The 27,893-nt window shown below is 38.3% G+C and overlaps 2 protein-coding genes across 4 annotated transcripts; both read left to right on the forward strand.

The window, feature by feature from the left end:
* The first annotated feature begins 2,208 nt into the window (after nt 1–2,208).
* On the forward strand, nt 2,209–16,796 carry mrc1a (mannose receptor, C type 1a). The gene is made up of 30 exons (XM_041968924.1): nt 2,209–2,407; nt 2,490–2,891; nt 3,779–3,952; nt 4,474–4,629; nt 4,714–4,827; nt 4,925–5,065; nt 5,167–5,346; nt 6,391–6,548; nt 6,644–6,760; nt 6,849–6,964; nt 7,184–7,332; nt 8,215–8,414; nt 8,498–8,613; nt 8,710–8,791; nt 8,886–9,030; nt 9,113–9,151; nt 9,788–9,951; nt 10,073–10,137; nt 10,252–10,352; nt 10,455–10,594; nt 10,750–10,858; nt 10,969–11,138; nt 11,569–11,674; nt 13,431–13,663; nt 13,752–13,917; nt 14,024–14,176; nt 14,262–14,378; nt 15,519–15,677; nt 15,758–15,790; nt 15,881–16,796. Exons 1-30 carry the CDS (start codon nt 2,338–2,340, stop codon nt 16,111–16,113), a joined length of 4,308 nt encoding a protein of 1,435 aa, XP_041824858.1. The 5' UTR covers nt 2,209–2,337; the 3' UTR covers nt 16,114–16,796.
* Nucleotides 16,797–18,276: 1,480 nt separating this feature from the next.
* Nucleotides 18,277–25,899, forward strand: LOC121629283 (zinc transporter ZIP12-like). Of its 3 annotated transcripts, none has more exons than XM_041968925.1 (13): nt 18,277–18,455; nt 19,303–19,596; nt 20,109–20,423; nt 20,511–20,718; nt 21,131–21,294; nt 21,434–21,605; nt 21,816–21,988; nt 22,073–22,210; nt 22,418–22,498; nt 23,218–23,290; nt 23,426–23,584; nt 23,665–23,852; nt 25,167–25,899. In XM_041968925.1, the coding sequence occupies exons 2-13, from the start codon at nt 19,348–19,350 to the stop codon at nt 25,293–25,295; spliced, it is 2,049 nt and encodes a 682-aa protein (XP_041824859.1). In that variant the 5' UTR covers nt 18,277–18,455; nt 19,303–19,347; the 3' UTR covers nt 25,296–25,899. The 3 variants fall into 3 exon arrangements, with proteins under 3 accessions (XP_041824859.1, XP_041824861.1, XP_041824860.1); XM_041968927.1 differs by having other exon boundaries at nt 19,307–19,596; XM_041968926.1 differs by lacking the exon at nt 18,277–18,455 and having other exon boundaries at nt 19,042–19,596.
* Nucleotides 25,900–27,893: the final 1,994 nt, after the last annotated feature.

The following is a 27,893-nucleotide window of genomic DNA, read 5'->3' on the forward strand; positions in this document are numbered from 1 at the left end:
TTAATTAAATTGGGATGCATATCAACTACTTTTTGTATAATTTCTTTAGTCAATTGTTAATTTCCAGGTATGACTATCATGTAGTCAGCTAACAAGGGTAATGTTAGCTTGCTGATAGCTTGTATGGCATTTTAACTTTAGTCATAGGCAACATGGAATATACTCAACATACCTGAAATGGTGCTTATTAAAATAAGTAAAGTATATCTGGAATAATTGCTTCTTCACAAACGGAATAAACCATTAAAGTGGTGGACAAAAACATGGTTTGCTTTCTAAGAGGAATATTCACTCTATAATCATTTTTTGCAATCTGTTTAAATAAATCATCACTTTAAAAGTAGTTAAGGAGGAACTTTTCATTAAGACTGATGGATTTAAATATAGTTGGTGCAACCAAACCAAGTATTTATTTATTTATTTACTTACATAATGGTACTTTTGACAGGCCAAAAGGGAGCTCTTAGGCAATGGAAGTTATGTGTTGTTAAATGAGTGTTGTGTAAAGTTTTTTTTACCTTCATGTGCAATCAAATTTTTTTAAAAAAATCAGAAACCCCTGACCCTCACCTTGCATGGCACTTTGGGACTGTTCCTGTAATGTCTACTGAAATATATAGCAGTTTTTTTACCATCATACAGTGTGGTGAAAATGTGAAAGGAAAAATACATGTTGTTTAAATTTGATTTTTTTTGTTTTTTCCTTGCTAAGTTAATATTCACATGATAAGGAAAAACAAAAACAGTGTGAGTTTGTATCACTGATACATTTATTTTAGTAAGATAAATAAAGAAATGCATAAAATACATGTTTGAGCAGTAACTTGTGATTTATGACTTGTATAGTGTTCTGACTCTGTGTGCTTGTTTTTGACCTTTTTAAAACCTTTTAAGAGGGAATGTATCTCATTTCTTTCCAACTACTTCCCAAGAGAAAATGTTTCCTGTCATTCTTTTGCAAAATATTCTCATTACACACAAAAGCAGCAGAGGACACAGTGTTGCTGCACCTGCAAAATGTGCTGGGTTTCAACACAACAGCCATACAACACACTGCCACAGAAATATTACTGCCCAAAAGAAAGTAATGTTTCCCAAAAAAAAGGGGTTTGTTTTGTAAAATCTAGAAAAGAAGTCACCCAAAAAGTCTACAGTCATATATTGAAGATAATGGTACAAATACAACATAGCAAATGTTGAATTTTATTCTTTATTTTTTATGTTTAGTCTTTTTTTTAAAAAAACAAGATTATTTTGCATTACAACAAGCATATATTTGTCAAGAATAACATTTCTGAATTTCAATAAGTTTTTTAGAGTTTTTATGCAAACATTTAGTTTGAATAAATAAGTGTGATTAAAAAGAAAGACACCAAGGCTCTGTGTCAGTGGTGCTTTCTGTCACAGACCTTTGGCAGCCAGTAAAAAAAAGTCTCACACACTGACTGACACACTGTACATCACCTACTTAGAATTTAAAGACAAATGTAAAGACCTGGTGAACATGATAGAGCATATATCTACCATATTCTCTTTGAATATGGTTTAAATTGTCTGCTAACCCCAAGTAATACTAGGTCTAAGCAGTGATGTAGCTAGTTTTTGTACACACAACACAAGGTAAATGTCTTTCAAAGATACAGAGCCAACTAAACTAGATTTATATCTATACTGCTCTGAGCAGCATTTTTGGACATTTCTGTACTTCTTAGGCTAGATTGGTCAGACTTTCAATCGGTTCCCTCAATAGGAAACAGGATTTCCTTTTCATCTCTTTGTCTACTAACTGGAATCATGTCTGTAAACTTAACCTGAAGCCCTGTGGGCTGACAAGGGGTCAGTCACCCCTCTTTGCTGTCAAATCAGCAAAGCACATTTAATTATGTTCTAATTCTTTAAAATCCTTGTGTTAAATGACATCTGCTCTCTGGGTTTGTAATCCATGCACAGATTTGGCAAGCATACTAGTTAAGCAATACAAATAATATAGCCTATATATTTTTTAACTCAAAAGTGACATTTTACTTCAGTTGTTCCCCCCCCCCATCAGACACTGTAAGCAGACTTTCGTTTTCTTACCCAACAGTATAATTTCCACTTCCTTCATCCTCTGCCAAGAAAATTCTGTGGAAGCTCATAGCAGTTACAGCTGTTTGACCAGCCACAACTGCCCATGTGACAGGATATCCATGAGTGTGATTAAGAAGAAAGACACCATGGCTCTCTGTCAGTGGTGCTCTCTTTCACACACCTTTACACACACCAGACCTCCTCTCTCATGAGAGGAAACCTTTACTATAGCCACCTCCACCACTAAGTTCAAACCACACACTGAGGATGACGCTGTGTTTTAATTTATCGGTGATTCTCTGTGTCCTGCAAATCCTCTCCATCACAGCTGATATAGGTAAGTACTCCAGACAAGTTTGTTTCTGAAGGTTTGAATGTGAAATGGAGTTATGCATTTGTTTGGTTCTGTTCTTGTTCAGATACTGGCAGCTTCTTGATCTTCAACCAGGACCACAACAAGTGTATCAAGGTGGAGAGTGCCACCTCAATAACACTTGCCCCATGCAATTATCATGCCAAGGAGCAGCAGTTTCGCTGGGCTTCCGAGTCTCGACTCCTCAGTCTGTCCTTAAAGTTGTGCCTTGCTGCCACAGAGATAACAGACTGGGTGAAGGTGGTTCTGTTTGAATGTGATGAAAATAGTAATCTTCAGCACTGGCAATGCAAGAACGAGACTCTCTTTGGCTTAAAAGACATGGACCTGCACCTAAACTGGGGCAACCGCAATGAAAGGAATGTAATGATCTACAAAGGTTCAGGAGTGTGGAGTCGCTGGAGGATATACGGCACTATGGATGACCTTTGTTCAAAGGGGTTTCAAGGTAGGAATTCTAGGTGCATAGTTTGTGAATAGTGGTAATGGTTTTGGAAATGTTTTTCCAATGGGCTTACAAAAAAAAAAAAAAAAAACAGGATTTATTTACACTTATTTCTATTCAAATGACAAAATGTCACATATAAACAGGGTATAAAGATGTAGCATTTAATAGGATGAACCAATATTTGGAGTACATGAAACCTAGATTAAAAACTAGAGAAATAGATTCTGAATTTATAAACTACAACTTACCTGGGTGCCCATATTCCTCGAAGTTTAGACCAACTCGTGTTGAATGTATATTTTAGAAAAAAGAATGAAGTTATAGTATAAAGTAAAGGCTTCAGTGAAAATCTTCTTTCTAGTTTTAAACTAAAGAGATGGCTTTTGCCACATTGGACGTAAGCTAATTATAACGTGCTGCTTATATCAGCAAGTGTTGTTTAACACATTGTCCAGAATAGCACAAGTAGCCATGTGTTGCAGACATCAGACACTGTTATACTTCAGTCTTAAATTGAGACCTAAATACATTTGGAAATCAGTCCTATTTACAAGTTAGAGTAATCAAATAAAAATTAAGCAAAAACATCAAAACCATTCAGTAGATACTTCATGGCATCATATTTATCCACATAATTTAGGGCTCTTCATCTGATAATGCTGCACTTCCACTTTGTGGGTGCAGGGCTTTTTTTCATCAATGAAGTCACCAACAATGACCTGTTAATAACAACTTCCTGCCCAGAGTCAGTTAAAGGTTTTAAGGGTAAATGGGAGCAAAACTATTGCTTCCACAATCGTGTGAAATATCCAAGAATAGTTGTGACATTAGAAAGTGAATGTTGATGATAATGACTGCACATCTTTAAAACAGATCTGTCTCTTCAGATATTTTTACAATAGGAGGCAATTCTTTTGGAGTCCCCTGTCAGTTCCCATTTAAGTTCCTCGAGAAGTGGTATGCTGAATGCACAGTTGAAGGCCGCACAGATAAACTGCTGTGGTGTGCCACGGAGAGAGATTACGACACCCAGAAGAAGTGGGGATTTTGCCCAACCAAAGGTGAGTAACATATCTGTACACCCTCACTGAGACAAATTACACCTGTAATATCCAGTGTTCCTGCAGCGCTGCGACCTCTACACAATTTTTTTGCTTGGTGAAACAAATCAAACACCAGACCATGCAGAATTATCTCGCATCAATTCATGAAGAGGTAGGTGCTTATGGGTCTGGTTTCTGACCCCTTCTCACCTCTTCTCTCCCAGCATAACAACCCTACCATTTCCTCTCCTGCTGTCAACACAGCACTGTCCTTGTTTTCTTCTTTTTAAAAGCCTGTCTTTCCCCTGGTGCTGTTCTGAAGCTGAGGCAGGAAGGGAACAGGAAAATAAAGGAATCTCACTTTTTTCTGCTTTAGTGAAACAACTCTGTCCTAAAAAAATTATCTCTCATTCTGTAGTCTTTTTTTTCTTCCTTACTGTCCATATTCATCCTCAGGTCATCATTGTTTATATACAGTGATGTAAAATATTTCTCACTGCTTTTAACATGGGGATTTTTGTGTATTTGACCCAATCTAGGATCCACCGGCTGGGACACTGACCCAGTCACAGGGGTTCAGTATCAGAGAAATCCACAGGCAGCGCTGACCTGGTATCAGGCCAGGAAGAGCTGCCAGCAGCAGGGAGGTGACCTCCTCAGCATCGTAGAGCTACATGAACAGTCATACATCTCAGGTACATCATTAACATGGTCTTGGCAACCAATGATGAAAGATTATTGAGGAATAATTGCTTTCTTAATGCATTTTGTTGACAAAGGCTTGACAAATCATTTGGGAATACCGCTGTGGATTGGGATAAACAGTTTGGATTTTGAGAGCGGATGGCAATGGAGCAACGGGAACCCATTCAGATATTTAAACTGGGCCCCAGGTTAGAGAAGAAATTCTATTGTAAGATTTTTTTATACAATTGCAACAGCTCATGTTAATTCTCTCATTTATTATCAATGGATCAATATTTCCAACAGGTCATCCCTCCACAGAGCCTGGGCTCACCTGTGCATCTCTAAATCCTGCAAAAGCCTCAAAATGGGAGAGCAATGACTGCAATAAGAAATTTGGTTACATTTGTCGTAAAGGAAATTCTACCATTCTGCCACCAGCACCAAGTAAAATCCCCATCTAACACTCAGGATCTGGTTTATTAGAAAAAGTCTTCATAGCACAAATCTTAGCATATCTTCTTAGCTATTTCTGCATCTCTTCACAGTTAAAGGGCCAAATTTCTGCCCCAGCCACTGGGTTCCCTATGCAGGAAACTGTTACTTTCTGGAGAGGACTAAAAAGATGTGGAGCGATGCCTTGGCTGCATGTCGCAAAGAGGAAGGCGATTTGGCCAGCATACATAATATAGAAGAGCAGAGTTTCATCATATCTCAGACTGGATACTGTAAGTGTAATATGAGCCATGTTACAAAAACAACAACAGTCAGATGAATTTCTTTAAATCTATAAGAATTATGTAGGAAATATACAACTTTGTGGTTAGAGAGCTGGATGAAAAGACTATAACACATACTATGCTCCCATGTCTATACATTAAACTTCATAATTAGCTAAACACAAACACTGAAGAAGGACATATATGTTCACTGGTAGAGCAATACTGGTACCTGCTATTTTAAAGTGAACTGGTTAGAAAAATCTGTATAATTCTTTTTCCGGATTTTCCACTGCTGGGAAAATATGTAACATGTAGATTTGTCCTCTTGTCCACTTTAAAGCTGCCTTCCGCCTCCTTGTAAGCTTTTATGGCCAAGTAAACACTAGCAAGACGTGACAAGTGGATGTTATGGTTACATACTAATGACATGAAACTTAATCTGTGTCAGGGACGGAGTAAGGAACATTTGATAATCATATCAGTTTTAAAGCCTTATTGCAAAACTTTGTTCAGTGATCCAACTGGCAAATAACACGTTCTGTCATGTGATCTTTTTTTTTTTTTAAGTACCTATAATACCTTGTTTGTAGTCCAAGTTTTTTTTTCTGTTACTTATCAGCATCACTATGAAAAACATGTGCATAATGCTGACATAGTGGAAAGTCAGGAACACCAAACAAAGAACAAGGAAACGCTGTTCTTGGGAAAACTGTGTGAATGCTGACTAAATGATATGAACACATCACACCAGTTTTGAAATCTTTACACTGGCTTCCTGTCAGTCACAGAATAGATTTTAAAACCCTTCTGATTGTTTACAAATCCCAGAATGGTTTAGGCCCAGAATACATCTGTGATATGTTCAGAGAATATGAACCTAGCAGAGCTCTTAGATCCAAAGACTCTGGTCAACTAGTCCAGACCAGAGTCCAGACTAAACATGGAGAAGCAGCATTTAGCTGTTATGCTGCAAACAAGTGGAACAAACTGGTTATTACTAATCGAAGATGACACCTGTGTGTGTGTGTGTGTGTGAATTTTACACCTTAGTGCCGACCGATGTGCTCTGGATTGGACTGAACGATCAGAGGAACCAGATGCTGTTTGAATGGTCTGATCACTCCCCAGTCACCTTCACCCTGTGGCAGAGTGATGAACCTTCTCATGCCACCAACCACCAGGAAGACTGTGTCCTCATTCGAGGGAAGGTAAAACCCTTTTTTTTTTAACCAAATGCAAAACCATGTTTTTTCACAATCATGGCTGCACTACTTCTCTCATATTCTGTTTATCGCTCATGTAGGATGGTAAGTGGGCAGATCACTCATGTGACAAGACGTACGGGTATATTTGTAAGAAGAAAGGTTCAACTAAACCATCTGAAGGTGCCCACGAGGAAGCCAACCCAGGATGCCAGCTTGTGAGTGATGTCTTATCCTGTAAATTGAACTGCAGTTATAAAACAAAGAATTTATCAGATTTAGTTTCAGGCTATTTTTGTTTTTCAGGGCTCCAAAAGGTTTGGTTCATATTGTTATAATATTGGAGACGTGACAAAAACTTTTGAGGAGGCAGAACAGGCATGCTCAGAGGCTGGTGGGAATCTGGTGGATGTGGCTGACAGGTAATTCATTGTTAATCTCATACATTTTAACAACAGCATTACAATGAGGATGACTAACTTATTCAACGATTAAGACTAGTTTCTATTTTGTTTGCTACAATACATGCTTTCCTTCCATAAAAAGTAAAAAAAAATATGTTTCCATTAACTGCATAATCAGCTAATCCAAGACTTTATTGTGGAGTAAATTTACATTTTGTTTTGTTTTTGCTGATGCAGATATGAGAATGCTTTCCTGGTCAGTTTGGTGGGTTTGAGACCAGAGAAGTATTTCTGGACAGGCTTTTCCAACACAGAAAACAGAAACAATTTTCTTTGGACAACCAAAAGAAAGGTCACCTTCACTAATTTCAATGTGGGCATGCCAGGTAGTGAATGTTCTTACAATCTGTATCTATATATTTTTGTAGCAAGCTGTTGTTTATTGTGCTGCACATAACTATGAATTACATACTCACTGTTTTTGTAGTTACAACACAAGTTCTACATGCATGAACCTTAGCAAACAACATCAACCATGCTGTGTTGGAAATAAAAAAGAATAACTTAATAATAACCATAACATCATACTACATACACAGCTTACTATGCAATGTTAGGATATTTGCAAAACAATTAGCTTTTATCAAATAATATATATATATATACACACATATATATATATATATATATATATATATATATATATATATATATATATATATATATATGAAGAGCGGCACAAATTTTAGGAGCAAATTATCCTCATTTGATTAAAAGAATAGTGTGGCTTGGTAACGAATACAGTCCTGATAGTGTCCTCTTATTGAATTTATTTGCATAAATGTAGGATAGTGCTGCACACGGTTTATTTCAGAAAATAACTTTTAATGGAAAAACAGGACTTTTAGAATCTCAAAATCAACCTCTTACAGAAAAACTGGCATTTAAAGTTGAAATTTTAAATTTCTAAATTAGTAAAATAATAAAAATCAAAAAGAATAAATGGAAACAATCAGTAAAAAACTTTAGGAGAAAATTATATTTTTTCAAACAAGCAACCAAACAAACACACAAACTCACCCAGAAACATTACTCACTGTACATCCAACACCCAGAATTTAAGGGGTCATTGCTTTATACTGTGTTTATTCCAAAGAAAAACATTAACTGAGGTCACAGGTTGTGAGCATCAGAAAATAAAATATGATGATGATTATGTAATTTGTATGTTTGTATGTCTTTTTCCTCCTTCTGTGTTTAACAAAAAGACAGAAAACAAGGATGCGTTGCAATGACAACTGGGACTTTTGCTGGATTATGGGATGTTATCAGTTGCAGCAACAAGGAGAAGTATATTTGCAAGAAGAAAGCAGAGGGAGTGCCAATGACAACAGTTCCCCCAATCACTGTGGCCCTGGGCTGTGCATCCGGTTGGACCCCCGTTACAAAGAGAAATATCTGCTACAAGGTGAGACAACAAACCAAACCTATATGTGAATGTATTTTTTTAATGAAGAGCAGAAAATGTAACCACTTACTTGTTTAAAAAAGCTTTACAAGAAAAAAGGAGACCGTAAGAAGGAGTGGCAAGATGCAGAGGACTTCTGCAAGGTCATTGGTGGAAACCTGATGAGCATCCACAATAGAGATGACCTGGTACCTTTCCTGTATGTTAGCTTGCACTAATAACCTGCACATGTCAGATTTCATATCAAGCAGTTCAAGTGGCCTTTAGTAATTTTGTGTTTTGTGTTGTCTTAAAGGATCCAAAACCCTGAGCCAACCTGGATAGGCCTCAGACTGCAGGGTCCCAATGAAGGTTTTGCTTGGAGTGATGGCTCGCCTGTATGTAGCATTTCACTTCAGTTACAAAAAGATTTGCTTCCTGCTGTTGTAAACCTTTGTCTAATTATGTCTTTGTCCAAAAACTGTGACCCAGTTTGGCTATGAGAACTGGGGCTTTGGCGAGCCAAACAACCACAATAATGCCGAACACTGCACAGAAATCCTTGCTTCCTACAGCATGCCCTGGAATGATTGTCACTGTGAGTCGTTAAACAACTGGATCTGCCAGATACCCAAAGGTAAAACTGAATCAGTTACACTGAGTAGCAAAGTTTAACTTAAGCTTTTCCCTGTTTGTGATTCAGATGATTGTGTTTTTAGGGGAGACTCCCAAACCTGAGCCTGCCGATGTTGTAGAAGGTAAGTTTCAGCACTGGCCTGTTTTCATTTTCTGTATTTATTTAGTTACACAGTGTTAGCTTGTGATGAACTGGCAGCGTAAATAAACTTTAATCACTCTCTGTGTTTTTTGGCTTGTGGGGAATATCAGCATTTTACATATCCTTTACAATATGTTTTAAATTCTTATAGAAAAAGAAAGTACATTCTCTATCATAGCTCATAAAAAATGCAGAGGCAGAATATGAAAAACTAAGTACACCCTTTGATTTAGTAACTTGTAGAACTGTGCTCGACAGCCATAATTTGAGGTAAACTCTCTCTCTGTAGAATGAAGATCATTGCTGATGTCTTTACTCCTTGGCCTGCATACGCCTGAATGCTTCACAAATCTCATTTATGTTCCACCAAATATTACAAAAACATCACATGAAACCCTTTTTTTAAGAATACAAAGCATGCCCCAAAATATAATAACCAGACCAAAAACAAACCAGTCTGTCCCTGGTTTATTGTATATTCTCTAACAAAGTATAAACTAGCACACAATACTGAGACACTGAACACCTTGTTAGCATGCTAGCAAGATGCTCTTATAGCAGCTAGCTTTGTTGAAGACTCTTGGCAGTATTTTTATTTCTCTATTTCTATTTTCAGTATTCAATACGACAGACGATGGATGGCTCATGTACAACGATTCTCACTACTACATCAACAATGACAACTTACCGATGGAAGCTGCCAGAGCTTATTGCAAAAAGAACTTTGGTGATCTTGCAGTCATCACAGCAGAAAGTGAGAGAAAGTTCCTCTGGAAACAAGTAAGAAATAAATTGTATTACATATGGTCAAAAGTGCACTGTGCTGCATCTCTTCAGACACCCTAACCTTTTGCTATAAATCTGTAACAATGACATCTCCCTTATGCTTATGTTCGAACAGATCATAAAAAGTTCTGGAAGAGCGTTCTACATTGGCCTGATAGTAAATTTGGATAAGTCATTCAGGTAAATCAAACCACAACACAAAGTAAAAACACTATGAATGCTAGTCTTTAGCCAGTGGCCTATTTGTGCTCTTTATATTTAAAAAGTTGTTTATTTTCCTCTTTTTGTGTTCAGCTGGATGGATGGGACTCCAGTAACATATACATCATGGGCTGGCAATGAGCCCAACTTTGCTAATAATGATGAAAATTGTGTGACTATGTACAAGGGCCTGGGTAAGTCTAATTTAAAAATATTCCATACTGTACTGAGTTACTCAATATTAGCAACGTCTCATTTCCTCCTGTCAATATCAACTTTAAATTCTCAATATTTAGGCTACTGGAATGACATTAATTGTGGTCTTGAGCTTCCATCTATATGCAAAAGAAGCAGTGGCTTTTTCAACACAACAATGGCACCAACTACAGTTCCTAAAGGAGGATGTGCACCAGAATGGCTTGCTTTTCATGGAAAGGTAAATAGGCATTAGACACTACACGGATTTCTACTGAAAAGCATGAGATCTACCTGTAGATCCTCCAGAACTCCAATTACAATATTTCCAGTAGAATATGCCCATATATGTGGACCAAGCTTGAATTGATGCTAATAATTGTCTTGTTTATACAGTGCTACAAATTCTTTGTGGGAAATGAAAATAAGAACTGGCAGGATGCCAGGACACACTGCATACAAGAGGGAGGAAATCTAGTGTCTATCGTCAGTGATAAAGAACAAGGTGAGCCTCTTGAGCAATGCTGCCACATGTTATTAAATGTCACAACCATTTCCCTGATGTTAGTAAGTTCCATGTAAGTGAAGGAATTATTGTTTTTTTTTTTTTTCTAGCATTCCTAACGACACAGATGTTGCTCCACAACGATGACATGTGGATTGGCATGAATGATATCAACTGGGAAATGCACTTTCTGTGGACAGATGGCAAAGGTGTTTCATACACCAACTGGGCCAAAGGGCACCCCACAATGGCACCTGATGGGCGTTATTTCATGGATGAGGTTGGTGCAGATGCAGTACAAAGCTTTCTCTATTCAAGTTTATGTCTTTCCTTAATCAAATAATTAGAGCAACTAACCCAGAAGCAGATGGCTTAAAGATAATTGTGATAAAACTATAATTTACAGCTGAAAGAACTGTAATACTGATCAAAAGTTCTGAACCACCCTTTATTTCTTTATTTACCACAAGAAAAGGGGGATGTATGTACAGTGATTAATTGAGGCATAACATAACAATATATATATATATAATATATATACAATATACAATACTATATATATATATCTATATATATATATATATAGATATATATATATATAACAATTAATTAATATTTAATAAAATGTGATAAAAAAAAACATTACTAAACATAAAATAAAGTAAGGAATGTCTTAAAAGATTAACTAATGTACTTTTTCTGGCTCACAGGTGTTTGACTGTGTGCTTATGGTAGGCAGCAGCACCAAATTAAAAGGACAATGGAAGGTGGAGGACTGTGGCTCCAAGCGTGGCTTCATCTGTAAAAGAAAAGTTGGTGAGTGACACTTTGTTAAGGTCAAATGAAAATACAGTTCAGGTTCAAATTGGTCACATTTCTGTTACTTATAGCTGGTAGCATGTCAGTGAGCTGATATCCCAAAAGCCTGAAGTTAAAATAAAAACTTCAGCATTTAGGCAAGCACATCATATTGTTCAGTAGTGCCTGTGTACAGTCTTGGAAATGATTTAATCTTTTTTTTTAAACCCTGTCCTGTCCAGCATCCTAGCATACAGAACGGTGGTCTGTGTGCCATATTTTGCTTGACAGATTTGCTCTACCAAGGAAGACATGTTAAATACATGGCTGCCATTGATATGTTTATTATTTTTATTGTAATCCTTTTTTCTTTAGTCTTTATATGTCAGTGCCGAACCTGACAGGGAGATGGAGGAAGAGGAAAAGAAAAAACAAAAAAGGATGAAAAAAAGGAGGAAAAGGACAGGATTAAAATGCATAAATAACAGTTGTCTAGGCTGCCTAAAACACACCACAAAAAAACAATATAAACTACCACAGTGCTACATGATGATGATGATATGAAAAAGTACAGTAGTCATCAAACGTACCTGCAGAGAAACGTATCAACACAAACATCAGCAACATCTAGTCAGAAGCGAATGGAGAGACAAGCACATTTGTGAGCATGCACGTGTGAACGTGCGTGTGTGGCCATGCAACAAGGAAGAAATGTGTGCTTTCAAGGGGGCCGTGATCACGCCGCACCCCAAAGCATCAGCGGGGGACGGGGGGAGCCCGAGGCCCCAAAGGCCTAGCAGGTCCACAGAGCACCAAACCCAGGACAGCCAAGGCAGACAGAGCAGTGGCCCACTCAGACCAGAGCAAAGAGGCCCCCAGACCGGAGTCCCCAGCGTGACGGGGCAGGGGCACTGGGCAGCACAGGGCAATGGTGAGCAGGCCCAGTGGGCACAGGGCGCCGCAGCCCAGGCCGCATGGAGGGCAGGAACCCCACAGGCCCAAGGGCCACCCATTCCCCCTAGCAGAGCCCTGCCCAAGAACCCGATGGGGCCCAACCGCCCCAGGCAAATCCATCACCAGGCTCGCCAACCCAACAGGTCCACACCCCCCCCCCCCCCCCCCCCCCCCCCCCCCCCCCCAAATTATTTAATCCTATAGAACATACCCAACAATCAACAGCAGTAGGCTCACTAATTCTCTTGTACTCTGAAAAAAAAAGAAAAGAAAAGGAAGTGTTAAAATTGAAAAAAAAAAAATAAAAATCCCCAAGAAATACTTTGAAAATTATGCCTTGAACTTCTGTTGCAGCCAGTACCAGGAGGAACATTTAACTTGTTTAGGAAGAAAACCATCACATTCTGAAATCTGCTTAAATTCCTTACAATGCTATAGATGGAAGATGAAGTGGTTTATTGTGGTGCACCACTGAAAGTCTAGAGATGAAGTGCAGATGAAAAGTACAAGCATGATGCAAATTTCACAGAATTTGGGACTTTTGCTAGAAGACTGGACAAAAATCCCCAAAGAAGAACTGAAAGAGTAGTTGTTAATACAAAGCATTAATAAACTTTTTTGAAGCACTAACTGGATAGAAAGATAGAATTTAAATGGAATTTCTTTTTTTTAAATAATCAAGAAATGTGTCATGTTGTGCTATTTGGAAATTTACCCATCATTTAACTGATTTTCTTTCACAGCAATTTTGACCCAAACTTGTTAATGTCAATTTAGAATAACTTCGTCTGCCAACTACTGATTTGTCTTGTTAATTTAGATTCCCAGATTATAGTCCCACCCACGACTTCATCACCAAAGGCATTTTACAATTTTGGCAATGACTCTTACAAACTGGTGACCCAGAAGATGAAATGGGACGAAGCTAGAAGAGAGTGTCAAGCAGATGATGCAGATCTGGCCAGCATCCTGAACCCTGTAACCCAGGCATACATCACCTTGCAGATTTCCAAGTACAATGAGCCTGTGTGGATTGGCCTCAACAACAATGTGGTAAAGGGTTTACTAGTTACAACCTAATTCTAAATTTTGATCTTCTTTTTCAGTCTGGACAAACTGTTTTCATTGATATTTTTTTCAGACTGGTGGCCGCTTCAAGTGGGTTGATAACTGGCTTCTTTCTTTCACCAAATGGGGAAAAAATGAGCCTAAAAGCAACTATGGCTGCGTGTATATAGATGTGGACGAAACATGGAAGACTGCACCATGCACCAGTAACTACTATTCCATATGCAAAAGGTCCCCAGGTCAGGCAATCTCTGATTTATTTCTCTTGAACTTTATATTTGGAAATTAAACTTTGTTCAACAACATTTTCTGAGACTAGGGTGAAATCTCATACATCTTTTGTAGACATAGCTCCCACTGAACCACCACAGCTTCCTGGGCACTGTCCAGAGTCAAAAAAGCTAAGAGCTTGGATGCCATTCAGAGGCCATTGTTACCACTTCCACATCTCAGGGGTAGACAACTGGGCCCATGCCTCAGTTGAATGTCTGAAAATGGGTGCGTTATGAGGACTTTCACTTTAACTAATACAATGTCAGATGTGTGTGCTTAATATCTAACATTATGATATTGCGGTTGTCAGGTGCTTCTCTTTTGAGTATTGAGGACCCTACTGAGGGTAGGTTCATACAGCAGAACCTAGAGATTCTGCAGGATGGTGCCAAAACTTTCTGGATTGGTCTCTACAAGTCCCACGATGGTAAGGAATACTGGAAATCAGTTTAATCTTTGTACCTTGGACAAAATCTAAGCACTTTTATACTGCTGATTTGATTCACTCATCAACCAGTAAAGTCAGAAATTTAAAGCATCATTATCAAAGTAAGTAAAGGGGACTCATATCCAAGTGTTTGATTGAAATAATCTGTCCAAATTTTTTCCAGACTAAAAAATTGCATTTAAGTTTAGTTAAGCTTTTAACCAAGTTTTGTATTTTAATGTTGGTGGCTACCTTGTAAAAGTGGCACTTAAAAGCATACATCCATGTGAAGAAGTTAAACCTTCTTTCATTTTTAAGGGGTTGCATATCTGGACATAGTAAAAGTATTTCTAGTCCTAAGCAGGTCTTAATATTAGGTAAATACAACTTCAGATAACGGCAGAAGACATATTACACATTGTCGTTATTTATTTCACAAAACCTAAGTCAAAATAGGGAAGCAGAGTGTTAAAAACTATGTCTGCTAAATAATTAAATCAGCCTCTAATATTTTTTGGAGGAATTTTGTTTCAAATCTCCAACAGAATGTGTAAAACAAAGGATCAAGATTGTGCAATGACCCAGTTGAAGTCAAGACCTTAACATGATTGAAATGCTATTGTGGGACCTTAAAGGGCCATTTATGCTCCCTTACTTACGTAAATAGCTATGTCCGTTTCAAACGTTGTCATATGTCGCAGTTCTCATACTTCCATGCATGTTTTGCATTGTCATGTTTGTTAAGTAAATTCCTCCACTAGTGGCCAGTGCTAAGTTCTGAGTTCATACCGGCGAGCCAACGACAGTTTCAGACACCGTTTAGAAGCGGTAATAAGTTGCTATAAAGTTGTTTCCAACAGTCCAAAACTCATATATCCTTTCTTCAAAAGCTTGCGCAATTTCTACAATTGCTTGTCTTCATTCTTCTTCTGCTTTTTTGTTCAAATGTCTCTCAAGATGTTGATGTGAAGTTAGCCTGATTTTCCTTTTCTTTTTTCATTGTTGGTTCCTTCCTTAAAGATTCAAGAAAAATTTTGATTTTCACTTTAAAAAAACAGACAGAAAAAAAAAAAAAATTCAAATTTTGTTGTGTCATAAACGTGGAGCTTTGGTCAATCAGGCAATGTTTTTCTGTTTCAGGTAACTGGATGTGGATTGATAACAGCGTTGTGGATTACACCAACTGGAAAAAAGATATGCCAAAGTCAGACTCATGCGTCGACATCCATTCTGACAGTGGACAGTGGAGTACAAACAGCTGCAGTAGATATAGGTCTTACATATGCAAAACACCAAAAAGTAAGTTTCATCAACAGATTAACTTATTGTAACATCAGTTTCTTGCACTGAGTTTTCATTGTTTTGTTTTGTTTTTTCAGTTTTTACACCCACTGAAAAGCCTCAACCTGCTGGTGAGTAAATGGAATTTATATAAAACATACAAAATTTAACACAAGTTTAAGTTAGTACTGATAAAACTTCTTTCTTTGTTACTTCCTCAGCTCACATTGCTACAGAAGCTTCAAATGGGTCTACTGGTATCACAGTGGCAGTAGTGCTTATTTTAATTGCGGTAGCTGGACTTGGAGCCTTTGTCCTTTTCCGTAAACGTATACCTACACCTGTCCTAGGAGCGGGCACCTTTGACAACATGTTATACTTCAACAATCCAAACAGAGTTCCAGTGGATGCTAAAGGCTTGGTGGCTAACATAGAGAATAATGAGCAGGCATAGACCAAACATGAGCAGCACTATTAAAATTATATAATCAGATATTTCATACTTTTGATCACTACATGAAACAGGGTATCAGAGAAAACCCTCTAATGACAAATAATTTGGGAAAAAACCGCATCCTGAAAGAAATCGACAGAGTCTGTCCTCATCCTGCCTCCAAACGTCCCAAATACAAATCTGATGGGATCTGATGGTGTCTGTTGGAAACAGATGTTCAACCCAGAAATACCCTACATCCCACAACCCACAGAGCCTAGGGAATATTTATTGTTAACGTCCTGTTACCTTCAGACACTCCAGTACACGTTCATATGTTTTTTGTCAATGCCTTGACTGATAAGAGCATATATGGTGGCATAAGGAGGACTTGTTCCATATAGGCAGGTGGTTGTAATGTTTAGTGTATGTCGCAATGCTACCATTGGCACTGCACTTAGTGAAAAAGGCACAAAAGTGTAAATGAACAATTAAAAACAAATTAAATATAATAATGTGCTTCATAAAATGTATATAAATATTTTCAATTCTGCAAATCAGTGTAACCAAGAATATTTACATGTTAAAAATGGGGGGATTTTTTTTTTTTTTTATGTAAATTGACAGATCTCCTTCAGCTGTGGTGCAGGATATTCCTTCTTTATTATATTGTAAATAGACATTAAATAAATTAAAATGAATTAAACAGAGTTGTTGTGTTTTTCACGTAATTTTTCATCTAGCAGAGCATAAACATATCAATCAACATATCAACATATCAATACTTTTATGTGTTGAATTATGGAGAACTGTGGGGTACATCAAGATTTTATGATGGAAACAGTTGCCTTGATAATGATCATTACCTACAGTTGATGCTATTTCTGGCACACATGCACATCATGTCATTATTAGATGACATTGTTTAACCTGGATCATGTATACACTATGCCAAAATTGTAGTGGTGCTGTCATTCTGCCTGAATAAAAATGTGGAAGCTTGTCTCCTGCATGTGCCATAGCAGGCCATATAAGCCTCCACAGTAGTCATGACAGATGAAAAACAGAAGCCAATGAATACAACAAAGTACTAACTTGTTGTTTTAAAATAAAACTGACAAGGAATTATGGCAATTAAAGGATATCGTACTGTGGACAAATGAGATGAGAAAAAAGTAATAAAAGAAAATAGAAAAAAATAGAAAATTCTAGAGAAAAACAAACCCAAACCAAAACACACCACCAAACCTCATTCTTACTTTAAAGCATGGTGAAGGGAGTATTATAGTTGTGGACTGCTTTTCTTACTAACAGTCTGGGTACCTTGCTATCTTTGAAAGAAAAAATAACTGAAAACTTTATCTAAACTGGATAATGTCAGCAGCCTAGGACCTAAAGCCAAGGAGATGTTGAAACAAAGAGCCAATACCCAGAATCAATCAACAAAACAACAGTCGGAACAGAAAAAAATCCCAGTTGGGAAAGGCCAAATAATTTCTAATAAGATGACTGTTCAGTCAAGACAGAAATGGTTATGAACTAAAGGTTTTAGTCCAAGATTCCTCCTCACTGTTGTGCAAGCAGCTACAGCAGACAACTGATAAAGATTGCTGCTGCTGAAGATGGTTTACTATGGACGAAAACTAAATGAGATTAATAAAGATGAGTATAGGTGTTGTGTAGCTCAACTGGTTGAGGAGCGGCCCCATGTACAGAGGCTACAGCTCCCACAGCTCCCACAGCCGGCCCAGGTTTGAATCCCAGCCTGGAGACCCTTGTTAATCTACCATTAAAAAAAAAAAAAAAAAAAAAGGCCACTAGAGCCCAAAAATAATTAAAAAACAAATAAGATGAGTATAAAGCTAGTGTGATGTTTGGTTTATCAAATTTGGTTTAATATATCATATTATAATTGTGACTTAGGTCCTGGTTAGAACTCTTTTGTGGACCAGGGTCCACAAATTTCAATTCCACTGTGCAAAAGAAAGATATGAGATACGTAATCAGGTTTGACTCAGTCAAACAGATGTTTGGTGTAAATTTGTATATTAAAGTATTACACAATCAGGAACCAACAATTTGTTCAGTTCTACAAGAGGCTTCCCACCCCATTCAGCTCATTGTTGAAAATGAGGTAGCACTTTCCATGGCAACCGGAGCCCTTTAAGGCAGTCGCAGCTAATCCGCAGGAGCTTACTCAACTCTTACTTCTTATAAGAGGGTTTTACCAATAGCCAAAAAAATTCTCCCCAGTCAGGAGCTGGGTCCTCTGTTTATAGAACAACCTTCACCCAAGAGGAAAACAAACCTAGTTACCACAGCAGAGAAGGTCTGACTGAAGATTGGCAGGCCTAGTTCTTCCGGTGAGCTTTCTCATATTGTCTATTGCCGATGTTACTGTAGCTGTAGGACTTTTACCAATAATGTCCTCTTGTTGCCGGTTGATTCGACCTGTGGGTGTCCAGCGTGGGAGGATGCTGGAAAGCTTGGCATGTTTTTGCTCTGTATGTTTGATCCTTGATGACTCACAGATCATGCATATTAATAAAATGTTTCAGCATCACTGGGGCTTTAAACATGGGGGCCTTAGAGTTAGCATATCACATGCAGTCACTCAAAACAGTTCCATTTCTTTCTCTTGAACTATTGATGCTAAATCAGGGAAGTGATTCCAGCAACATAATGTTATCAGTGCTGACTATTGGAAAAAAAATCATGGATTTTTCTAAATTGAGATACAAATTAAAGAGGCATTAAACAGTTCTAATCACCTGCATGGGACTTGTACATTGATTCAGGACTGCATGCCTATTACTGTTCGTTAGCAGTAGATTCTTCCTAGTCGCTAGTTTCTTCTCAGTACTAATTATTTTCTCCACAGTCCCCCCTGTTTATGCCCCCTTCCTTCTGCCCTTCGCTCTCTCTCACTTGCTTGCACTAATCCTTTTGTTGTGGACTAAGGGGCCCAGGCTTTGACTGACCATTTGGTACTGTAAGAACTCGTTTAGTTTAAGGGTGTCTGTCGAGCCCTGCTGTCCTCCATTAGCTCAGCGGCCCGATTATTAATGCCTATCTCGACTAGAACAAATCTCTGCTCTAATATTTCAGAACCTTTCTAGTCCCCGTTTTCATTAACCTTCCTTCAAAATCTATTTTTTTATGTACTTGACCATGTTTTTTGTCTCTCATTTCCTTGTTTAAATCCCATAGCCAGTCCTGGTAGTTTTAGGGAGTCTGACAGGCCTGGATTGGAACATGTACTTCAGGAGCACTGCTCCATGTTTGCTGCCGCTGCTGCATTTTTGTCTGCTGGGGAGAGTGCTCGGGGGGAAAAGGCAGAGCCAAGGGTACCTGCCTGAGACTCTCAGAGCCTTGGACCTGCCTCTGGGGAGTGACGACGAGCCTCAGCTACAGAAGAATAAAACCGGTGTCCTCATTACCAAGCTTCTCTGGGCTGTCCAATGCACAGAGAGGACTGGCATCTCTCAGGACATGTGTGAGAAGGTAAGGCTTACATCTGTTTTAATGTAACTACTGGATCTGTCATATAATTATAGACATTGTAGTTTGTGCATTTGTTCCATTATTCACGTAGCATGCTGGTAATGGCTGGAATGTGAGTGCATTGGGAGGCTTAAACATTTGACCTTTGTGAGCCATTCATGCTGAGTGGCTTTAGACATCCCCCCAGTTTGACATAATAAGCTCCACCGGTCTGAGAGCTGGACTGTTAATGGGACATAGAAATTATGAGACCAACTTTGGACATAGGCTGGTTTTCCTTGCTAAGGACAGTGTTTCATTATATCCTTGCCTTTAAAATATTTGAGTGGACCTATTGGGCCTGTAATCACCTGTAAAAAACATCACAAACCAGCCCATTTTCAAGAAGTGCAGTCCTGTGAGTTCAGAGAGAAAATAAGCCTTAAGCTGATTCTTTTACATGTTTAGTATTTATATTATCTGGTGTTTTTTATCTTACAGTTTTGTCTGAACATACTTTATTGTTGTCATAGTGCCTGACACCAGATGTAGTCTTCTCCGTGCTAGAGGATGATGGGAAGGCTTACCTCAGTGAGGAAGACTACCAGCAAATCTCAACTGTTCTGCTGTACTACGTCATTAATTTGCAAGATCTCTGTGTGTCAACCGCTGCCTCCCTTTCATCCCTTTCAACCTCAACTGGGAACTTTCAGTTTTATGTTCTATCCCTCACCAACCTACATCCAGCAGAGGACAAAAGCTTCCTGTCATACAATGAAGTAGAAAGTATTCTGCAGCTCATCAACAGGCACTATCAGCCCTCCAACCAAGACACATCTGATTTGGAAGTAAGATTGTTTTTTCTCCAGTCAGATGCATATTGTCTACTAAAACGTAGACATACAAATAAAGATTTTTAATCTATGATTCCACAGTGTGTTGATGCTGCTCATCTCCTGGAAGATGTTAATCCTGAAGATAATCCAGGTGCTGGGGCCACTGCTGTACCAAGACTTGCAGCATCAATCATCAGTCACATCCTGCAGGGTCACTGTTTCAGAAAGAGGAACCTCCCATCCCCTGACTTCTTTACAGACTACATCTTTCAGTTGCTAAATTGCACAAGTAACCTGCAGATTATCAGTAAGTTCAAGAGAATATTAACATGTGTTTTGTACTTTATCACAGACTTTAGTAATATAATAATTGTGTTGTGCCCTCCAATGGAATGACCTCCTCTGGATAATGTTTTGTAAAAGACTAAACCCCCTACATGACTGATTTTGTTTTTTCATTTCACTGCTAAACATTCTAGCATTGTAAAACACACCTACAAAATGAATAAAACTGGTATTATTTTTACCTTGAATTTAAATCAAACAGAGGGAGATACTGTCAAACCAACTTTTTGCAAAGCACAAAATTGCGATTTTGTCTCCATCTTTCTATACAGTGAAATAATGTTATGCCACAAATAAAATAAAATAAAGAAACACTGATGCATGATACTGATGAGTCAAACCTCATGTTATTTTTTGATAATCTCTCTACTCAGACCTGGAAGAGTTGCTTCATCAGTTGGGAGTAGGAGGCAAGAAAGTGATACACCCTCATGACAGGAAGAGGAGGAGCATCACTGGAATTTCACAGAAGCTGACCATGCATTCACTGGACAGCTGTAATTATGAAACCGAGGGTACTGGTAAAGAATGGGCACAGGTGAAACAGAGATGAACATTTTTGGAATCACAAAATATTATATGACAGCATTGCTTTAAACTTAGTTCAGGTGTAAAACCTGAGCTGAACAACTTCCTGCTCATCTCCCAGTTTGTGTGTGTTTTTTTAATCCAATCAGGTCTGTTTTTCTGCCAATGAGCTAGTGGATATTTTTGCTTTGGATCCTCATTTGCCCATTTCCAGGGAGCACTTCAGACAAATTTGCCCTGCCATTATTCAACAGTTGCTAGGCAATGCCTGTGGGATTGTAGAGCAAAAAACAAAAGAGTCTCTGCCGACTGCTTTGGAGAGTAAGACATTTTTATCTCATTGTTCATCTCTGTAAACGATCATCATTTAAAAGCAATGTTAAATAAATGCAAATAAAACATTCAGTTTTGGTTGTCAGTAGGCCTTCTTTAAGTAAATAGTCTTGTAATTATTTGAACAAATTAAAAAATGCATCCATAAATTATGAAAACTTAAGCAGTTTTAATTCCAAAGTTCTCTCCCTCCTGCAGAGTATGGCTACAGTACAGTCGCTGTTTTGCTCATCACTGTGGGCTCCATGTTCAGCATCTGCCTCATCTTCTTCAACTCCTGTCAGGAAACCTACACACTCATCCTGCAGCTGTTTGTGGGCCTGGCAGTGGGAACCCTTTCAGGTGACGCTTTGCTGCACCTCATACCACAGGTAAAGGCCATTGCAGCACAAACAGACCACACACTTGTCTTGTTTGTGGAGTCATTTTTTCCCCTCTCTTTGCATCCTTTTCAGATCCTTGGTCTCCATGACAGCTCTCACACTCACGATGACTTTGAGTATTTGTGGAAAATTCTGGGCCTGATTGCTGGAATTTACGGCTTTTTCCTTATTGAAAGAATATTTTCCTTTTTAGTCCCATCTCATGGCCATGTAAGAGCTTTCTTTATTAGTTTTTAATCAATTAAATTACACTGAGAAAGATACTCAAACTATAGTGTATCATGGGAAAGAGCCTGAAGCCAATGTTGGTTTTCTTCATCTGGTGATTGAAGTGTGTGAGATTTGCAAAGACAAACACTTCTGTCATGACTGTGCACACCGAGTAACAATGGTCGCCTGACTTTCTTTTGTTTGCAGGGTCACTCCAGTGACCTTCCCTCAGAGTTGAACTGCAACAGCCGGTCACAACGGGGCAAGTCCATCTCCACCATACAGTTGGTGAGTTCCATCACAACACTCACTAAACTGCTTGGTTTGGGTTTTTTAAGCTTTGCTGGCAGAAAATCCTCATTCCTGTCATCATCCTTATTAGATTATAGAGACATAGATGCCTGCCCCGGTGCCCCCCCCCAGCCAAGCACCCCAGAGACTAAGATGCAGACACCCCTCCAAGCCCAGACCCCCAACCCAACCTTCTCCTCCAAGGAGCCCCTCACTTACCCACACCCCAAACCCACCCCTGAAACCTGTACCTCCAACCCAACCAGCCCCCAAACTCAACCCCCACCAGCCTCTGAGGAAGCAAAGATATCATTCAGCACATAGAGTATATGCCATTTTTATTCCACTGAATCCATGTTAAAAAAAATTACTGAAAGTTACTGAAATCCTGTTATGTAACAGGAAACGAGGAGTGATGTGGGAGGGAGCAAAGAAACAGCATGTAGAAAAACAAGAAGTATTGAATTATCCAGAAAGTAACTCATAATTCTACTAAACTGTGTATCTATCTATCTATCTATCTATCTATCTATCTATCTATCTATCTATCTATCTATCTATCTATCTATCTATCTATCTATCTATCTATCTATCTATCTATCTATCTATCTATCTATCTATCTATCTATATAAAATGTGCTTTATAAAAAAAGTTAGATTTGATTTTTGATTGGATTTAAGAATGTGTTTTGTAAATAACTGTCTTCATGTTACAGGGACCAATGGATGACTTGGAGTGTACAGAAATATCTCCAGAACGTACAGACATCAGGAGCTCTCCACAGCAGAGTAAGCTTCTTCAGAATACACTGCAGTTTCACTCAGCTGAGTGTGTTGTGCTTGGTAATTAGTTGCTGGCACAGCAGAGTAATTGTCACGGTCAAAAGATGAGCTTATATGACAGACTCTCTTTTGTCTTCCCAGGACAAGGGGTTCCTCTGCTGGCATTGATGGTAATCGTGGGAGACAGTCTTCATAATTTTGCTGATGGCCTGGTTATTGGGGCGGCTTTCTCCTCTTCAGCTGAGACTGGCATGGCGACCACTGTGGCCATCTTGTGCCATGAGATCCCACATGAGATGGGTGAGGTGTCTCTGTGGTTACTTTCCTCTGGTACATACAGAAATTCATATTTCTGACAGACATGTTGCTGCTTTTTCTAGGGGACTTTGCAGTGTTGCTCAGCTCTGGACTCTCAGTGAAGAATGCTGTGCTAATGAATTTTCTTAGTGCTCTGACAGCCTTCATGGGCCTCTACATCGGACTGTTTGTTTCATCAGAGACTGAAGTGCAGGAATGGATCTTCTCTGTCACTGCTGGGATATTTCTCTATTTGTCACTGGTAGAAATGGTAAGACTGTCTCTGAAAAGGATAAGGCTGATATATTTTACTTATTTCTAATTGTCAACATATCCCAAAAAAAAGACCAAAACACACTGTTGATGTGTTGATTCTCCACATCCCAGAATACAATGATTTTGAAAAGAAAAGGGAAAACCTGTAAAAGATGGCTGATATCCACATTTACAATGAAGACCGTGGTCTATTTTGAAACAGTCTCACATCCCTTCCAACATCTGATATTGCTTTTAACATAAATCTCTGTCCACTTTTATATTACCAGGCTAACAAATGTTTGTTTTGGGGGCCTCTTCCAATATTAGTCAACCTTGAAAGTGTTTACACATTTTAAACTGGGGGGAGTTTCTGAAGATTCATTTGATGGGCTTTGACCTTAACCCACCAGCCCCAACATTAAAACCACTTTAAAACATTGATCATCTTCTTACATTGCAATATGCTGGTGGGAAACTTCACGTCCTTATATGGAAAAAGCACAAAATCATAGCAGCAGCCTCCCACATAAGGACAATGCACCCTGCCAGACCATGAAAGCTTAAGGAACACAGCACTGAACTAAAGGTGTTGACCCAGCCTCATAATTTCCACATCCCAATCTGATCAAGCATCCAAATGATATGCCTGAACAAGCCTGAACCACAGACATCACACCAAACAAGCACACAAAGAAGATTATTTAAGTCTTGTGCAAGCCATGGATCTAGCAGCGTTGGCCCAACTGCTGGATACACCACTTTGGTAAAGGTTAAAACATTACAGAACCTCCTGGATGGAAAGTTTGTCATTCATGTTTTCTAAAAGATAAAGCCTAATGACTACTGTTTTCAAATTTTCTGTAGTTTGACCTTAAGTGATACTTTCAATTTTTAAATTCTTCAAGAGTCTATAGCACAGTTTTTTTTTTTTTTTCTTTTTTTTTTCAGAGTAAATAATGCCTTAAACATTAAGGTTTGGTGGTGACCATAGTAACCATTTGTCCTGGCTAATTATCAATATGTTAATTGTCATGTCGGCCTGCTGAACTTAGCATACACCTTAAAACACTGCTCAGCTTTAAGACAGCCTTGCAGAGGACCTGTCATGACTCTGATTTAAGATTGACTGGATGTCTGTAGTAGAATTTAATAGAGCTGTAGCGTAAAGAGCTGGGAAATACTGAGATGAGCCAATGCATTACTAATTTTGTTTTTTTTCATGGGATTTTTTGCCAATTATAAACCTAGACTAATACCAGCCTTATCCCATCTTTCTGTCAAAATGCTGAAGTGTGTAGTTTTTACTCTTTTTTTTCCCTATTGCCAGCTTCCAGAGATGAGTCGAGTGAAAACCGACAGACCGTGTCTCATGTTTCTCCTGCAGAATCTTGGTCTCCTGATGGGTTGGGCCTGTCTTTTGCTGCTTGCGCTCTTTGAACATGAACTCAAATTTTGATTGCAACTCCTCACATGCAGTGGAGCTGAAAAAAAGATGTTGACTTCTTCTAAACTTCTCTTTGACTTTGTAATGATCATCTCCTTCTCTTCCACAAGTGCAAGTGTTAGTTTGTGCAGAGAGTATGTTTTAGTAAGTCATTATGCTTTGTGGGTGTTTTGTAATGTTGTAATCTCAGCCCTGAAGGTTCTTTATGTTTCTGTGGTGTTAGATGCTTCTTATTTTTTTATACTTGATGATTTATTTTTGTATGTTGGGTGCAAAGGCTGCCCGTATCTGGATAAAATATTTTGTTTGACCTGACCTCCTATTTGCTTCTTTGGCAACATCAAGTGAAGATGTGCACAACTGTATTTTGTAAAATATTCTTGTTGCATCAGACAATCACATAATTTGATTTAAAAGTACTCCTTATCAATATTGGAAATCTTTTCTTTTAAACTAAATTGTTTTGAAACATAAGGAGATGTTTACTGATGTTGGACATTTGTATTTTGTAATATTTTTCCAAAAGGTCAATGAAATTTGGTACCAGTCAGACGTGAAATGGAGGCTGTTAAAAGAGACGCTTTTGACAAAACTGAATAAACAAAGTTTGATTAGACTTCCCTTCTAATCTGTATTTAATTGGTTCTCAGCAGGGTGCAAATATTAAAAATCCAAGAAGCTCTTTTTCTTTCTTTTCCTTTCTTTTCTTTCTTTTTTTTTTTTTTTGTTATTTTTAGGAAAGCTGAACCAATGACATTGAACATGACCAACATCTGGTCTACAAAACCTAATTGGCTTAAGAAAAACACTGATTAATTATGAGAACTAGAACATCTTTGTGAGCCATTAGCTGCTCTCAGACATAGTTATTTATGAAGTTCTGTTTTGAAAAACATTGTTCTCTTTCAGCTTCTCATCTCTGAGGTATTCTTCTATGTTTTTGAGCCTGTTTTGTGATCCAATATGAGGGCATTTCCACCCACCTGAGCTACTTGTTCTTTTCATCCACCAACCTGGATGACTAACGCTTGTTGCTGTACAAGACAGAAACTCCGACCCACACAGTGCACATGCTCTTTGGCGGTCAAAGTGGGCTTGCAGAAGGAGGCGGAAAAAGAAGAGAGTATGATAAATACATCGGCACAATAAATGAAAGACAATAAATCAACTTATTTCTGGAAAAAATGGATTTGTGATACTGAGAGAGTGAGTGGGTTCCAGATTTTTCTTTCATTGTCTAATCAGCTTGCCGTGATTAAATTCTGCAGCACTAAACATCAGCATGTTTCTGTTAAATTTGAGCAAGCAGTTGTCAAGCACTTACTCTATTTGTCCAGGAGATTAGCTTCATTTCTCTGTTTTCATGGTGATTATGTAAATTTTTATTCCAGGCTCATTGTCAAAGTGAAAAATTAGTTCTATTGACAGCATCGTGGGATTATTTGTCTATCATGTCAGAAAAAGCTGACACCATTTACCATGACTTCCCCAAGCAATGTTCAAACAATAGAAGGAAGCCCATTGGATTTTTCTCTTATTCTAGCAAATTTGCTGTTATTTTAGAAATGCCAGCCCCTTTGGCATTTCCAGGAAAGTGTGGACCTTACTCCATCTGTGTGTAAAACTCATTTTTTGGCATGAGTGTGTCTTTTCAAGGCAACTGCTGCCAGGATAGAGGAAGGAAGAACTTTTATCTGGGGCATGTTGCTGAGTATCCCCACTTGCTCAGCAAAGACCTGTCAGAAAAACAGTTCAGCTCCAGGGTCATCACGACAGCAAAAAACACAAATAAGCTTCAAGAGAGACGCAGAACAGGAAATATAAAAAATGTTTTTCCTTTGATTTGAAATGATCTGACTGAAAGAAATAATTTGTTTTGTCACAGAAAACCATCCTGGATTAAATATAATTTCTAATAGCTAAAATTCTCTGTTAGTGCCTTTTTAACTATTACGTGCTGTTTCAAGGCAGCGTTTGTTGGCACAGTGTTGTAAATAAGCCTGCAATGGGCTTGTTTGGGATTGGGATCAAACCTTACTGTGGGAACAACTGAAATGTTCACAAACCTGCTCTTTCACCTGGTTTCCTGAGTTTGCCTAAAAATTGTACTTATGTGCTTATAGGAACATTATTCCAGAAGCACCCTGGATGGCAACTTTGCCAGATCCAGAAAGTTCTGTTGGTGTTTGGCTGGTGTACACAACATTAAAATGCCACACAGTTTTGTGTTACTAATCTAAGGGAACCCTGACGGCACCACGTTCACATTATCAATGTTAATTTGAGCCACTGATGTGCTGTCCGTCCTTGATGAAAAGCACTTTGTTTGAGCTGTGGTCATTGTTAAAGTTTTATAAATAAAGTTAGTATGGTATGGTATTATACACAGACAGAGTTTTAATAACTATGATTATTAAACCAAATTGAGGTGTTTGTGTTTGAAAAATGCAAATACACATGGAGCCACTAGAGGGCCTTGATGAACTGTAAAATTTAAGAGCTAAATAATGAGAGGAAGAAGCTTCTCAGCACCAGTTCATGGTTTAAATAGTTAATTTTACTGGATGAACAACACCACAAGTTTTGTGTCCTTGACATCCCATCTCAAAC

Source organism: Melanotaenia boesemani, chromosome 18, assembly GCF_017639745.1.
Source record: "Melanotaenia boesemani isolate fMelBoe1 chromosome 18, fMelBoe1.pri, whole genome shotgun sequence".
In the NCBI taxonomy this organism is placed as follows: Eukaryota; Metazoa; Chordata; class Actinopteri; order Atheriniformes; family Melanotaeniidae; genus Melanotaenia; species Melanotaenia boesemani.

Bases quoted from the DNA above. Each gene is read 5' to 3' on its own strand.
- mrc1a (XM_041968924.1), top strand. From the start codon at position 2,338: ATGACGCTGTGTTTTAATTTATCGGTGATTCTCTGTGTCCTGCAAATC. The intron at 4,630-4,713 runs GTACATCATTAA...TTGTTGACAAAG, and splicing joins TGAACAGTCATACATCTCAG to GCTTGACAAATCATTTGGGA. The intron at 14,177-14,261 runs GTGCGTTATGAG...TGCGGTTGTCAG, and splicing joins AGTTGAATGTCTGAAAATGG to GTGCTTCTCTTTTGAGTATT.
- LOC121629283 (XM_041968925.1), top strand. From the start codon at position 19,348: ATGTACTTCAGGAGCACTGCTCCATGTTTGCTGCCGCTGCTGCATTTT. The intron at 21,295-21,433 runs GTGAAACAGAGA...TAATCCAATCAG, and splicing joins CTGGTAAAGAATGGGCACAG to GTCTGTTTTTCTGCCAATGA. The intron at 23,585-23,664 runs GTGAGGTGTCTC...TGCTTTTTCTAG, and splicing joins TGAGATCCCACATGAGATGG to GGGACTTTGCAGTGTTGCTC.